The 15,397-nt window shown below is 37.3% G+C and overlaps 1 protein-coding gene across 1 annotated transcript in view; it reads right to left on the bottom strand.

The window, feature by feature from the left end:
• Positions 1–6,035, bottom strand: part of eif3ea (eukaryotic translation initiation factor 3, subunit E, a) — a 69,493-nt gene extending 63,458 nt beyond the window's left edge. The window contains exons 1-3 of the mRNA XM_030158918.1: positions 5,922–6,035; positions 3,106–3,223; positions 1,971–2,088 (exon numbers count right to left, since the gene is read on the bottom strand). Coding sequence (XP_030014778.1) covers positions 1,971–2,088; positions 3,106–3,223; positions 5,922–6,011 — 326 coding nt within the window. The 5' untranslated portion in view covers positions 6,012–6,035. The remainder of the gene's footprint in view (positions 1–1,970; positions 2,089–3,105; positions 3,224–5,921) is intronic.
• Positions 6,036–15,397: the final 9,362 nt, after the last annotated feature.

Raw genomic sequence — 15,397 nt, 5'->3', positions numbered from 1 at the left:
ATAAACTGCTGGCAGGATATTGGTAAAATTTTTACATATTTTCCTTAATACATTTCAGGTTGTTGATACTTTGTAGATGTAAACCTTTTCATAATGTCATTTACTTTTTCACTGTTATTATTTTACTGGTCTGGCCCGTTTCAGCCCATATTGGTCTGAATGTGGCCCCTGTACTAAAATAACTTTGACACCCATGGTCTATAAATTGCTGAATAATGCTGCATTTCCACTACATGGAACCGGCTCAACTCGGGTACCAGGTCCTATTCCTGGAGACCGTTTCCATTACAGGACACTACCGACTTTACAGTACCTGGACGTCATAGCGATCCAGCACATTACTTCCGCGTCGTCTGCTAAGAGTTGCTGATAAACTCGCTCATTGCATGTTGTCTCGTCAAGCTCATACTGAATTTTTACGTCTGAACCTCTTTGACAAACCATGGTGTAGTTTTCCAGGCTGTCGTCATGTGGATTAACCTACCACTATATTTACTGTCAATTTCTGTATCTGTTTTTTATAAAACGGCGGGTCACAGAGACAACTCTCTGACCAATCAGTGGTCTGCAGTGTTTACACGTCACCTTTTAGTATCTGGTCCCCAGTCCTGGAACCTCGGCGGAGGTGATACCAAAAAACTAGTACCGGGTACCAGATTCCAGGTCCTTTTTTGCAATAGAAACGCAAAAAGGCCGAGTCGAGTCAATACCAAGTAGTGGAAATGCGGCATAACTTTCAAAATCACAAATAACAACTGTGCTAAAATCTCTAATGTTCTTGGTCAAACCTGTGGATGCAGAGTATCATCTATCATGTTACAAACTAGTACAACTGAGTTAAATTGTTCTTTCTCAAATCAGCTGCTGAAATATCCATCATCTGCGACAACAAATCCAAACAAATAAGGACATAAATCATCAAAGTGGTCATAATCCAGCCAGTGTCTACTGGTGACAGACTGTAGATCCATCATCATAAGACGTGGTCCGCTTTGATAGCAGGGCTTTGGTTCTGGCTTGGGTTCTGGTCCAAATAAAGCCGGCTGTTAGGTCTATGAGTGTTCAATAAAAGCACTGAGACCAATAGTTTATGTTACCTTTTCAAATGCTTTGCAGATCTGTTTATTAACCTCAGTGGGTGAGTTAATAAGGTTCAAATATCAACCCTTTCTCCTTTTCAGCGCAGGACGATGGTCTAATCCAGGAATAATGTAAAAAACAAAGGCTGCGTCGAGCATTATTTGGACCGTACTTGTGGAATTAAACTGTTCCTCAGCTTCCTCCTTCTGGCTTCAGACGCTCCTTTTATTGACCCCAGATGAGTTCGCTATTGTTTTACAAATGAAATGGTACCAAAAAAAAAAAAAAGTATAACTTAAGACAGACACATGACTCCTCATCCAAAAGGAGGATTTTCATCTTTCTCCGCTTTGACAGCAGTAGATGTTGCTATTATCAACCTTCAAATCTCACAATTCCTTCACATGTATAACTTAAATAAACAAATGTTGACAATCCTACTGAAACAATAGAATAAAACGGAGCGAACTGAAAAGGGGACAAAAGTGGAAAATGCTTTTGATTAACTGTACGTTCTCGCCAAGATGGAAAAGAAAGGATAAAGACTGGATACGAGCAAAATATTTTAATCGCTGTAGACGACAAAAACGTCTAAATAAAGTTAACCACATCATCTTGTGTTTGTCTCGTATCACTTCTGTCTCTGCTGACTTTGGTCAATGAAAGCCTGAGAAGACAGATTTGATTGAAAAGACACTTTCCTCAACTCTTCACTTTCAGAATCCCTTCGCAGTGTCTTCTGTTTCAAATAACAGGTTTTACTAATCCAACATTCATAGCACCAAAAAGCAATACATTTAAAAACCTCAGGCTTTTCAGGTTTTTTCGTACTTAAAAAAATCTGCTTCTGTTGAGGAGAAAGCGACTGTGACAGGAAAAACGAGCTTCACCTGGTCGACTGCATCTGCCTCGTCGTCTCCGGGTCCTCGAACATTTTCACGATGGGTTCGGTCTCGGACTGAAGCTGCTTCAGCTGAGCCACCACCTCGGTCCTTTTCTCCCTCAGAGCTGAAATGACGTGGATTAAAAGGGCGTTATTAGACGCAGAAACGTGATAAACCAACATAAACGGTCTGTAAAGGTGAGTTTACTGTTGTACCAAGTCCATCAGACTGTTTAATTCCACATCATTAGAATTACACACAATATTTTGAACACTTTTTTACATAGATTTCATTTAATTGTCATATTTGTCTAGTATTATTGTACAAATTACTGTTCTACTTATCTGCGATGATCATTCTGAATATGTGACTTAGTTTAAATATTCATAAAAATTCAACCATTTGCTCAATAGGAAACACTTTAATCATGCTGATAGAATAGACCTTGTTCTTTCCATACAAATCTGAGCATTCTCAGTTCACCCCCCACCGCCTGTGGAATGGGGGGTAAAACACAGAGCAGTGAGTGAGACCGACTCGCTACAAAAATAGATGGTTTGGGCTTTTCTTTACACCGTTTTCCTTGTTTTTTGTTTTTCCTGTTGTTTCCAGTGTTGTGGTCATTTTGTTTTTTCTTTTATTACTTTTTCTTCACTTTTGTTCAGTTTGTGTCTGATTTTGTTCATGTTACTTATAATTTTGTTGGTTTATTACTCATTTTTGTTCATTTTATTGATCGATTTGGCTGTTTTTGTTCATTTTGTTGCTTATTTTATTCTTTTTTTTGACTGTAACTGCTTTATCGAGTTCAACCAGGTATCAAAAAGCAGCTGGACTGATTTACAAAAAAAGAGGTCAAAACATAAACTACTAGGCCCAAATTCAAGTCCTTGTTGTTGTTGTTCAGTGTGTTCCAGTTCACAGTTGATGTTCAACATCCTAAATCTCTTATTGATGTACATTCTGAGTGCCTTATTTAGTCAAAACTTGTCAAACTTCAATTCCTTCTCTTTGTCTTTTTCTGTTATTTCACCGGTTTTGACCCTGAAGTAAAGTAAAACCACTGAAGAAAAGGAACATAAGTGTGTTTGTACGAGGATGAAGAAAGTGTCGGGACATACGAGGCCTTTTCAACACTTACTATGTGGGATTTCCTTATCAGGAAACAGGTTTTTGTGGACATCCATGGCAAAGTCCACCATGTTTGTGTCGCTGAGGAGGTCCAGCTTTCCATGAAGCAGCTCCTGCTCATTGTAGATCTAAGAAACAAAGAAAACAGAGGTAACCGATTACATGCTGTCATTTCCCAGTTTAGGATAAATAAAGTACATCTACCTATGCATCTATATCAGGGGTCACCCATCCTATTCTGCATGTTTTAGATGTATCCGTCTTCTAGCACACCTGATGGTCATTACCAGGCTTCTGTAGCAGTTAATGATAGGCATTTGAATCAGGTGTGGTAGAGGAGGGATACATCTAAAACATGCAGGATCGTAGATCTCAAGGACTAGGGTTGGTGACCCCTGATCTATATTTTCACACAGAAATAGGACGTAGCATTATTTATCCCAAACTGGGAAATTACAGTGTGGCAGCAGCATGACACACATCGGATGAAAATAGAAAACCACAGCAAACACGTGTTTAAAAAAAAAAAAAAAAAACAATAACACAACAGCAAACACTATACGCTACACAAAAGTTAGAAGTACAAAAAGACTTGGGTAGAATCTGGATCATAACTGCAATGTGCTAAAACATGTTAAAATAGAAGTGTAGTTATAATACATAAATATCTAAATATCCACATGTGTGCATTTTTTCCTGCTACTTTAATTCTACTTGCATGGAGCAACTGTAACACAATAATTTCCCCCTGGATTAATAAAGTATTCTGATTCTGAAGAGTTGATCCTATTTTTCAGTCCTATTTTCTGGCGTTGCTTTAGCTCCAGACCACCATGGGAATACTCTCATTCTTTCAGCATGGATAAATGTTGGAATATTTGTGTCGAACAACCCAAAACAACACACGAGCTAAGCAGTATTTGTGACAATGTTCAAATTATGCTCAATACTTGCTGTCATCACCAGCAAGGACCATTCAAGAGCATTTAAGGACAACTGGGAACAAAAACAGTTCACTAAAAAAAAAAAGCCTGTGTATGCAGTTGGGAATATTTTAATAAAAATATTGACTGACTTCTCAACAGTTCTGCTGCTATTAATAAAAATCTACAACTATTGCAGCTTCTGGGGGATATGTAGCAACACTGAACACTCGACCATGATCTGTGAACCACTAATCCACACATGGTTTAACATAGTGAAGTTCTTCATCTTTTCACTGATATTATAGTTTTCATTTGTTCATAGAGCGGCTCCATAGGCATTGTGTTTAAACCCTAACATTGCGTACCACTGATTCATTGGCGTCTCCTACTTTGGGCCAGTAATTTATTTAGAGTCTAAAACATCTACAGTTCTGTGTAAAAGTCCTGGTTCAACATTGTGTTTGTTGGTTTAGTAAACTTCTAATATCCACACATCTGCATTTGTCTCTATATTTAGATCCAATTTGGATATATATGAAGTATGTCCAGCAGGAAAAACTACAGTTTCACGTTAAAAACCGCTTCTATAAACCATAGTGGTCATATTTAGTGTGACCTCCCCATGATATTTATGGAATTACCTTACTGAAGTTTTAAACCAGTAACAAATTGAACAAAAATAAGAAAAATGGGCCATGAATGAAAACCAAAATCCACATGAAACAAAATGAACAGAAAAAAACAACAACAAATTGATCAAAATTTAAAAAAAAAAAAAAGGATAGAATAACAAACCAAATGGAAAAATTAATCAATGTAAAAAACAAAAATAAAACACAAATTGAACAAAAATGCCCAAAATAACTAACCAAATGAACAAAATAATACACAAATTGAACATAAATGGCCAAAATAACAAACCAAATGAACAAAAATTAACAAAATAATACACTAATTGAACAAAAATGGCCAAAATAACAAACCAAATAAGCAAAAGGGAACAAAATAATCAACAAACTGAACAAAAATTAACAAAATTGGTTCTGATCGTTTGTGCTGCTTTTTGTCATGGGGTCAGAGGTCACACTAAATAGTGACTTTACTGTTTACAACCAATTTATTTCAGATTATTGTGTGTTTTTTAAGGCTATGCATATGTTTCCTGCATTTTTTGTTATGTGTGAAGAAAAGAGAATGAGAAATTAATGTGTAATCATTTCAACCCTAAAAAACAACAAAGATAAAGACTTTTACAAAGGACTGTATAGTAAGTTTTCTGAATACAGGTACTGTCTTAAGTAAAAGAACATGAGAGCTTTTCCTGAAAACTGTGGCTTTAAATTAAGTGGATGAAATGTAAAGACCCTTAAACCAGATGATGTTTGACTCCTGATTCCATAAAAAATAGATTAGAAAAACTACATAAACTAATCCAGATCAGGTAAAACAACACTAGTTCTTAGTCTGAGTTTAACTATTACATTCGGGAGTGTAAAGATAATCACAATGAACTGCAGGGTTTCCGGTTACGTTAAAAAATAAAGTGTAACGTGTAATTTTCGTGATATTTCTGCGCTATTTACATGTTGTTTCCATGTGATTTCCTGTTCCGTGAGTCCTCATATGTGCCTCTATGTTCCGTTCCGGTTTCTGTAACTCTGCACTACACGGTAATTCTCAACATGTGTCAACAGTGACACTTTTTTGCTTTTATTTTGATCTCAGGACACCACATTTCCTGCCCACTCCGGTAGAGCGTGAACTCTTAACACAGCTGCGAAGAACGTGACCAGCACCTTTTACACACGGAGGCTCGAAAAGTCCACAAAAACCACACCTAAACCTCCCAAAAATAACCCCAAACTGTACCGAAGTGTTCGCTTATTCAGATTATCCGTACCTCTTTGACAGACAGGAACTCCAGCAGAGGAAAAACAAGATGACGATCTAAAAAGTGGGCAATGCTGGTAGTGAGGTCGTATTCCGCCATGTTGGCTCCGGGAAAACGGAAGTGGAGAAGGCCACATGGGAGGAAGTGACCAATCATCGACGAGCACAGCCTCCTCAAAAGGATGCCGGTAAATAGACACCGCGGGCTGATTCCGCCAACAGGATGAAGAAATAAAATAAAATAAAATCACAAGTTGATGACAAAAACAATATAAAGTAAAAATTACAAGATGATGACAAAAATAAAATAAAATAAAAATTACAAGATGATGACTAAAATAAAATTGTAGGACAATGACAAAAAATAAAATAAATTTAAAAAATTACAGAATGATGACAAAAAAAATGTGCAGGATGATCACGAAGAACAAAAAATAAATAAATTGCATTATGATCACAACAAAAAGAAACATACAGGATGATCACAAAAAACAAAGCAAAAAAAAAACTTACAGGATGATTATAAGGTGTAAGTAAATACTGTGAATTTGTGAAAGAATACACCAATCATCTACTACCTGTTACAGGATGTGTAGCTTTGTAAGAATGCAAGCTGTTTTAATTGTAGACTGATTCCTCCCTTGTTTCTCAGAAAGATGCCTTACTGTGATTTGTAAACCCTTCAAAACCCCCATAACTTCCTTGTGGTGTTGATACAGTGAAACATTTCATTTATAAAGAGGAATCCATGTGGACGTTTTGTTGAATCAGAAAACACAGGCTTTCCTCCAGATACAACCACTATTTCTCTTGAAAGCATGCGTATGAGTGTGTCTTTATGAGGCTGACACCCACAGCGAACCCCCCCACTCACAAGCCTGCTAAATGTTAAAGAAAACAAGCCCATCATTTCCAATATTTTCATTTTTCCACAAGGTTTGAGCGCCGTCGTTGTGCATCCTCTTTCCTCGTCCTTCGCTTCAGCCCAATTACATGAAGTATTTTATCATTAGAGGTGTTTTATCATATGCACAGCTTGTCTGGACTCTCTCAAGTGTTTGTAATAGGTGTATTTTCTAACTCCAGTACTCCCAGTGTGATGAAATCAGCCTCCAGTGCAATATTTATGAATGGAGGCTGGTTATTTAACCCTTAAATACCTAAAAAGAGCACCAGCGACCAAAAGCATCCACTGATGTAAACTGTTTAATACCTGTTGATTCAGCTAAGTGTGATGTTTTTAAGTTTACCTCTTAACCCATAAAGACTCAAACATCCACCAGCAACCAAAAGTATCTACTTATATTTAATAACTACTGATCCACTAATCTTATCAATGCACGTAAATAATTAGTGTAAAATACAGTTTTACCTCAATTTTTCCTGAATAAGATGTACAGAAACCTGCGAAATGAGAATAAAATGAGGAAAAGAGTTGAACAATAAGGGGAATCTTGACCAAAAAACTTGAAATATGGCATTAAATTAAGTAAATACTTCTAAAGTGAGGAGAAAATGAGCAAAATACTTGAAAAATAAGAATGAATTGATCATTTTATAACATCCAGAACCCTGTATTTAGTCTCATAACCCTCAAAAACGAAAACCATCTACTGGTGTAAAATATTTAATACCTGTTGATCCACTACCTATCAATACATGTCAATAATTGGTGTAAAATACAGTTATTCATCTTTTATGGTCATCAGATATGACCCATTTGGATGTTGAGAAGCTCCGTAGTTACCATGGAAACACAGTCATCTTCTACAACAATGATTCACCAGTAAAACCCATGGAGCTGGATCAATGACAGAGGATGAACACACTGGGTTTATGTTCAGTTAATGAGAGATTTGCCTGAATAATTAACTTTTTCTTCAGTTTTCTCTGTTCTGATATAATAATAGTTGAATTGGAAGGCTTCGGGGTGCCTCAGGGTTCCATTCTGGGTCCTGTTTCCTTTATATATGCTGAATTTTCTCTGAGCTTTAATGAACATCTACATGATCAGTGAATTAAATATAGGAAAATATATGATTTACACTGTAAAATACAAAATACAGAGGATAATATGATAATAAATGGTGGTAAATCCCTAAGGAACAGTTTAATATAAAGAAAAATACCACCCCCTTTTACTGAAGTTCTGGCCGACTACAGCCAATCTCAGCTACCAAATTGCCCATTCCTAATAGGTTTCACTAGTACCTTGTTTTCCTGACAACCACATGGCAATGTCCTGTATTCTCAACAATTCTTCCCTTGTTACCCGAGGGCTCTCTCCCTTCCACTGCCGCCTGACTGCAGGTAGAAATGAGTCATAAAAGTACACCACTCACCATGGTCAGTTGCTGTTTTACTGGGTGCTTCTGACACAGTTAGCGCTGCCTCAGTGGCAGCTTATGTTAAAACCAACATAAAAAAAGAGAAAACACAGCTTTAACACCGCTGAAGCCTCTTTTATGCCCCCTGCTTCATTCAGGAAAGGTTTTTCAGTCAAAAAAAAAAAGGAGTCTTTCTTTAATAATTTGGTCGTTTTGGCGGGTACACTCGGAAATTTGTCTCTATTAGATCATTCGTGGATTTAATTTAAAGATTAAACGCTCCAGTCACTTTGACTTCAGATTTATAAGGTCACAACTAAATACCTCTTCTGTTACCTTTTTCATTTCAACAGATTTCCCAAAAATGAGCTGCTTTGTTTATGTTTTATATTCCCAACTCCTTTTGCTCATTGCACAATAGTGATGTGTTTCCCCTTTCTTCCAACGTCCATTCAACACACTGTGAACATCAGTATTTATAGTGTGTAGGGCTGCACGATTAATCAATTTAAAATCAAAATCGGATTATTTAATTAGTACGATGTTTAAAAAAAAGGGTCATTGTCAAATCGAATTTCATCTCTCTTGTATCTCCGGGCCACGCATTCAGGCTACCGTAGGCTCCTCCTCCTCTAGGCTACCATAGGCTCCTCCTCCAGGCTACTGTTGGCTCCTCCTCTGGGCTACCGTAGGCTCCTCCTCCTCTAGGCTACCATAAGCTCCTCCTCCAGGCTACTGTTGGCTCCTCCTCCGGGCTACTGTAGGCTCCTCTTCCTCTAGTCTACCATAGGCTCCTCCTCCGGGCTACCATAGGTTCCTCCTCCAGGCTACTGTTGGCTCCTCCTCCATGCTACTGCTGGCTCCTCCTCCAGGCTACTTTTGGCTCCTCCTCCAGGCAACTGTAGGCTCCTCCTCTGGGCTACCGTAGGGTCCTCCTCCAGGCTACCTTAGGCTCCGCCTTCAGGCTACTGTAGGATCCTCCTCTTGTAGGCTACCATAGGCTCCTCCTCCAGGCTACTGTTGGCTTCTCCTCTGGGCTACCGTAAGCTCCTCCTCCTCCAGGCTACCATAGGCTCCTCCTCCAGGCTACCATAGGCTCCTCATCCGGGCTACTGTGGGCTCCTCCCCCGGGCTACCATAGGCTCCTCCTCCAGGCTGCCATAGGACTCCTCCTCTAGGCTACTGTAGGCTCCTTCTCTGGGCTGACATAGGGCTCCTCCTCTAAGCTATTGTTGGCTCCTCCTCCAGGCTACCATAGGGTTGGGGTTAGGTGATGTCCTCATACCTGACATGTTTCAGCTGTCGCTGCAGCCTTCTTCAGGGGCGTTCCCCAGCGTGTTGCTGACCAGCTGTTGTTTGTGTGTTTTTGGACAGCGCAAGGATTGTTGGATTGGCTAGCAATGAATACAAACCTGGGATCAAGGAGGCCTTTGAGATCAGGAAGTGGGCCAGTGGTACCATCGACCAGGATGAGGGGGTGCGCATGCTCTCATGCACCTGGGCCTCCCTTCTCCAGAGACCATCACATGGCGAGGGGTGTGGCCATCCCAGTGGATTTGACAAGTTCACTGGGACGGCCACGCCTTGGAGTAAAAACAGCTGATAACAAGTCAGCAACGCGTCGTGGGACAACTCTGAGGAACAGGGGTGTTAGAAAATATCGGTTCTGCAATATATCGCGATATTTCATTTCACAATACTGTATCAATATTAAAAAGTACTGTATTGATATTTTTAGGTATTTATTCAAATGCAGATATGACAGCGGTTCATTTTTGTTTTTTGTTTTTCTTTACTGTTTATATCTTAGTTATTATTAATTAACACTGTTTTATTCAATAATGGTTATTTGAAGCATCCTAAAAGCACTTTTTACTGTCTGAGAGGCAGATGTCTGTTCCTTTGTGGGGATTAAACAAAAATAATGTTCTGATGTTAGTTCTGAACGAATAAAATGGGAACATTTGAGCAGGATCTTAAACTGTAATGTCTGTAAAATCTAATTTAAGTTTCAACACAGGAATATTTTGTGATATAGCATTAGATCTTGTTCTGATCAAATAAAAATGTGTTTAGTATTTGTGCATTTTTCTGGTATAATTCAGTTCTTCAAGGAAATAATCATTTTTAAAAAAGAAACAAACAAAAAAATTGCCTTTTTAATAGTATCATGATATATTGTGATATATCGTATTGTCATCCTTGTATTGTGATTTGTATTGTATCGCCAGATTCTTGCCAATAAACCCTCCTACTGAAGAAGGCTGCAGCGACAGCCGAAACATGTCAGGCATGAGAACATCCCCCTTCTATTACTATGTCTGAACAAAAGAAAATAACCACTGTATTCAAAGTTTCCAATGAAAATCCAACCATTCCTTGCAGCAAACTCTTAAAAGACAGAATAACCAACTCATTTCAGCTCCTCAGACATCATCACACACCAGAGTGGGAGCAGTGTGTTGCATTACGGGCTGCAGGTAACGTTAGTGGGTTCGTTCTCACATGGTGTCCCAAATACTAAGACAGAGTCCAGGTGGAAAAAGATCACAGATGGTGGCATTTCATCTCCCAAAAGATATGAAAAGGCTTCTGTTGTCGTAGTTTTACCCAAAAAATAAAAATCGAAAGTTCTTAGAGGAAAGGACTGGAATTTTATTTTTGGCCAAAATCGTGCAGCTTTAATAGTGTGTATCTTGTTTTTTGAGACAAAAGTTACCAAGCAGTAAAACCTCCATAAGTCCTTCCAACATTTCCTCGAAGGAAAAATGATCATAACCCAGTAATTGTTCCTCCACATAATACAATTGTGTGCACGATGATATTCATTTTGTCTGTGATGTTATTTGTGCGCTTGGATTTTATGTGCCGGCAATAATATGTGTTATTATACAATATTGAATTAGGAAGCAGTGGGAAAAAAAATCTTCAGTGGGGCAGTTAAAGCCAGTAAGTATGCTCTGATAGGTTAAAGACCACAGACTAAATCCAGAATGACAAGAAATGATGTTTTTAAACATGGAGCTGAAGGCCAAATTGCATTGGTTTCTCCTGTTTCAGCCAGCCAACCATCATAAAAAAGGTGCTCGGGAGGTATTTTGGAAAAACACAGAGGGGAATTCACTTTTCTTTCTTCAGATTTTGTTTCAGTTTTCTGTCTTAACGCCCCACTAATGTTACTTTGCTGATAACATTCTGTACTAACAGACAGGCGAACAGTTCATCCAAAAAACACATCCAGACCCAAGACTCCTTTAAATACACACTTTTTAACATGTATGCCTCTCATTTACAGCATAATTGTAATAGATTCAGGCCAACGTTAATAGAAATTGATGGAAGTTAGTATTGGAATTAACGCTTTAACCCCTGAGACATTATTTCATTGATGTTGTGAATCTGTTTCAGGTTCATGAATCTGTTTCAGGTTCATTAAAGCTGCTGTGAGTATGTACTTGGGTTCCTTTTTTTCAGTGGTTTTGTTTTACTGTGTGTTTTAGGGTCAAAACAAGGTGGAATAACAATAAAAAAACAAAGAGAGGAGTTGAAGTTTGACAGGTTTTGACTATATAAGGCACTAGAATGAACATCAATAAGAGATTTAGGATGTTGAACATCAACTGTCAACTGGAACACACTGAACAACAACAAGGATTTGACTTTGGGCCCAGTAGTTTATGTTTTGTTTTTGTTTTTTTTTGTTTTTTTTTTTGTTCTAAATCAGTTCAGCTGCTTTTTGACACCTGGTTAAACTCCATAAAGCAGTTAACACTATCAAAAAAATAGAAAAAAAAAAAAACAAGAAAGAAACCAACAAAATATTAAGTAACATGAACAAAATCAGCCAAAAAATGAACAAAAATTGAAGAAAAAAAAAAAAGAAATTAAAATCAAAATGTAGAAAAATAAACTGAATAAACAAAAAATATGCAAAAAATTAAGTAAAATTAAGTTAGAAAAAAAAGAATAAAATAAGCAACAAGTATTTGAATTTGGGCCCACTAGTTTTTGTTTTTGGCCTCTTTTTTTCTAACACCTGGTTGAACACCATGAAGCAGTTACATGGTCCAAAAAAAAAAAAAAAAAAGCCAAAAAAAGAAAGAAAAACAGCCCAAGTGATCAATAAAATCTATAAAAATGAATAATAAACTGACAAAATAATAAGTAGCAAGCCAAAAAATGAACAAAATTGAAGAAAAAATAATAAAATAAAAAACTCAATGTAGACAAATAAACAAAATAAGCAAAAAAAAAAAAATGCAAAAAATGAACTAAAATTAAGTTAGAAAAAAAAACCAATAAAAAAAGCAACAAGTATTAGAATTTGGGCTCAGTAGTCGCTCTTTGAAAAGTTCTAGTATTTTCTGGAAATTATTCTCTTCAAATCTCAACACTGCCTCCACGGTTTCCAGTCGTACTGCTCCGTATTCTCCATCGCATCCGCAAGCTCCCGGAAAACAGACAGAAGGACAGCGGACGGACAGAACGCTGTGTCCTTATCAGTCTGCATCTTTAATATAGAGCAGAAATGAGCCCTTAAACAGTCAAAACTCAGTAAAAACACAGTATAAAAAAGAAAGTAAAATCACCACAACACTGGAAACAACAGTAAAAACAAAAGACGACAAGGAAAATGGTGTAAAAAAAAAAAAAAAAAAGCACAAACCGTCTATTTTTTTTATTGTGAGTCGGTCTCACTCAGTGCTCTGTGTTTTAGCCCCTATTACACAGGGGGCGGGGGGTTCACTGAGCATGCTCAGATGCCTATTGAAAGGACAACATCTGCTATACTAACACATTTTGAAATTTTTCTTACTGAGCAAACAGTTGAATTTTTATGAATATGTAAAATAAATCATATATCCAGAACGAGCACCACAGATACGTCAGCGGTTAAAGGGTTAATACAATTAGAACAGTCATTTGTACGATAATTTGTGAGCATGCTCAGATGTCTATGGAAAGGACAAGGTCTATTCTATCAACACATTTTGAAATTTTTCTTACTGAGCAAACAGTTGAATTTTTATGAATATGTAAAATAAGTCACATACTTAGAATGAGCACCACAGACACGTCAGGGGTTAAAGGGTTAATACAATTAGAACGGTCATTTGTACGATAACTTGTGAGCATGCTTAGATGTCTATGGAAAGGAAAGGGTCTACTCTATCAACATGTTTTGAAATTTTTCCTATTGAGCAAACAGTTGAATTTTTATGAGTATTTAAAATAGATCATACATACAGAATGATCACTACAGACACGTTAGGAATTAAAGGGTCAACATAACAAACCCTAGTCTTCTTTATATTTGCGAATAAAGGCTCTACAGTCTCGGACCAGTCTCAGTGACGGCCTGACCGATGCCCAGTCCATGTTTTTTTTTTTTTTCTAACGTCCAGGGCCAGCTTGCTCATCCATTCCCTTGGAGAAAAGCGAAGCCAAACCCATGAACTGGAAAGAGTTGGAAATTTGGGCACGAGGTGATTGACACAAACAATATAGCAATTCAGACGGGATGGATTCATGCAATTTCCTGCTAAACACTTTCTAATAATATCTTAAGTATTAGACACATTAATCATATGATAAATAAACAGCAGGAGGAAGGAAATTAAATCAATTTAACCTGTAATAATGTTAGTGAAAACCGGTGATTTGAGTCTGCACAGTAGTTCTGACCCGACGGAGACGGGCCTGGGTGACTGTTCCAGCTGCTTACTGTAGCTCTGCACAGTTATTGCGAATGTGAGCCTAATCTTGTTCATCACTGTGATTGTTGTTTTTCAGATTCAACTTCTGTGTGGATGCAGTTCATGGTGGTCTGCTCTCTATGTCTGGCAACGTCTCTGCAACTTTGTAATCTCCTTCTGCCAATGTACCCTTGGTTTAACCCAGTGGTTCTCAGTCTTTTTCTCTTGGCCCCCCTTTGTATTGAGGGTGAAAAATCCCCAGCCCTCCCCCCCCCCCCACAAAGTTATAAAAGTTTTGGATTTTTCATTATAGTGTAGTTTTACTTTACTTTTAACTTTTTTTTCTCTAATTCAATTAGTTTTAATTCGTTTTTAGAGCAGGTTTGCTAGTTTTTATTGATTTTTCATTTTTTCTAAATGCTTAGTTTTAGTTTAGTTTTAGTATTAATTTTAGTTTTGTCGTATCTTTTCTCTTCTTCTCCATCGTATTCCAATAAATCCCAGACAGGACTCTGCTGCTTTCTCCCAACTTTAGTCTCCATGTTTCCAGGTAGAGTGGGGACCAGAAGACGACTGGAAACCACAAGAGATGGGAAGTGACGGACCGTGGAGTGTCTCATGGTGCCGCTAGCTAAAATTGCTAGAGCGAAATAAATCGCTTTTGCATCAATCCAACATTGACAAAGACGAAAACGAAGTGAAATTTGTCCATAATTTTTATCTGTTTTAGTTAGTTTTGTAAGCACAGAATACGGTTTCAGTTAGCTATCATTTTTTTCTTTTAATTCTAGTTGTTATTTATTTCAGCTGACGAAAATTTTTTTTCAATTCTAGTTTTGGTCATTTCGTTAGTTTTCGTAACGATAATAACCTTGCCCCCCACCCACTCCCCAACCCCAACAACATTATAATAGGGGTACAATTATAACTTTTATTGAAAGAAACATCTATATTGTATCAATACTTTTTGCTTTTCCTTGAATAATTTGTTGTGCAGATTAAAAAATAACTTAGATTTTTGCTTGAACAACACAAATAAACTCAACCAGACTGCTCCCTGAGACTATATTTTTATTTACATTTGTGCATTTGGCAGACGCTTTTTTCCAAAGCAACTTACAGGGGAAAAAACAAAGTAAAAGAATAAAATACAAGAATACATTAAAGACATAAAGCAGCTGTACAATTAAAAACAGTGTCGTACAGAAGAATAAAAAAGCAGGATGATATAGATAGATTTTTCCAAATAAAAACAGGAAATGCGCTATTATCTTACAACTATGGCAATAAAGTTACTTTTTTTTTTTAAAACAACAGACAAATTTTGGTAACAAAGATGAACATTTTAACAATATCAGTGGGTCAATGAGATGTTTCCATCGCACATGTCAGAACATTAAAGTACAAACTGTGCAAAAACACAAACATGTCCCATGTGTCTTTTCCAGTCCAGTCCTTGTCCA

The sequence above is a fragment of the Sphaeramia orbicularis genome, chromosome 16, assembly GCF_902148855.1.
Source record: "Sphaeramia orbicularis chromosome 16, fSphaOr1.1, whole genome shotgun sequence".
Classification (NCBI taxonomy): domain Eukaryota; kingdom Metazoa; phylum Chordata; class Actinopteri; order Kurtiformes; family Apogonidae; genus Sphaeramia; species Sphaeramia orbicularis.
Note: the sequence above shows the minus strand (reverse complement) of the source record. Positions and strands in the feature narration are given on the sequence as shown.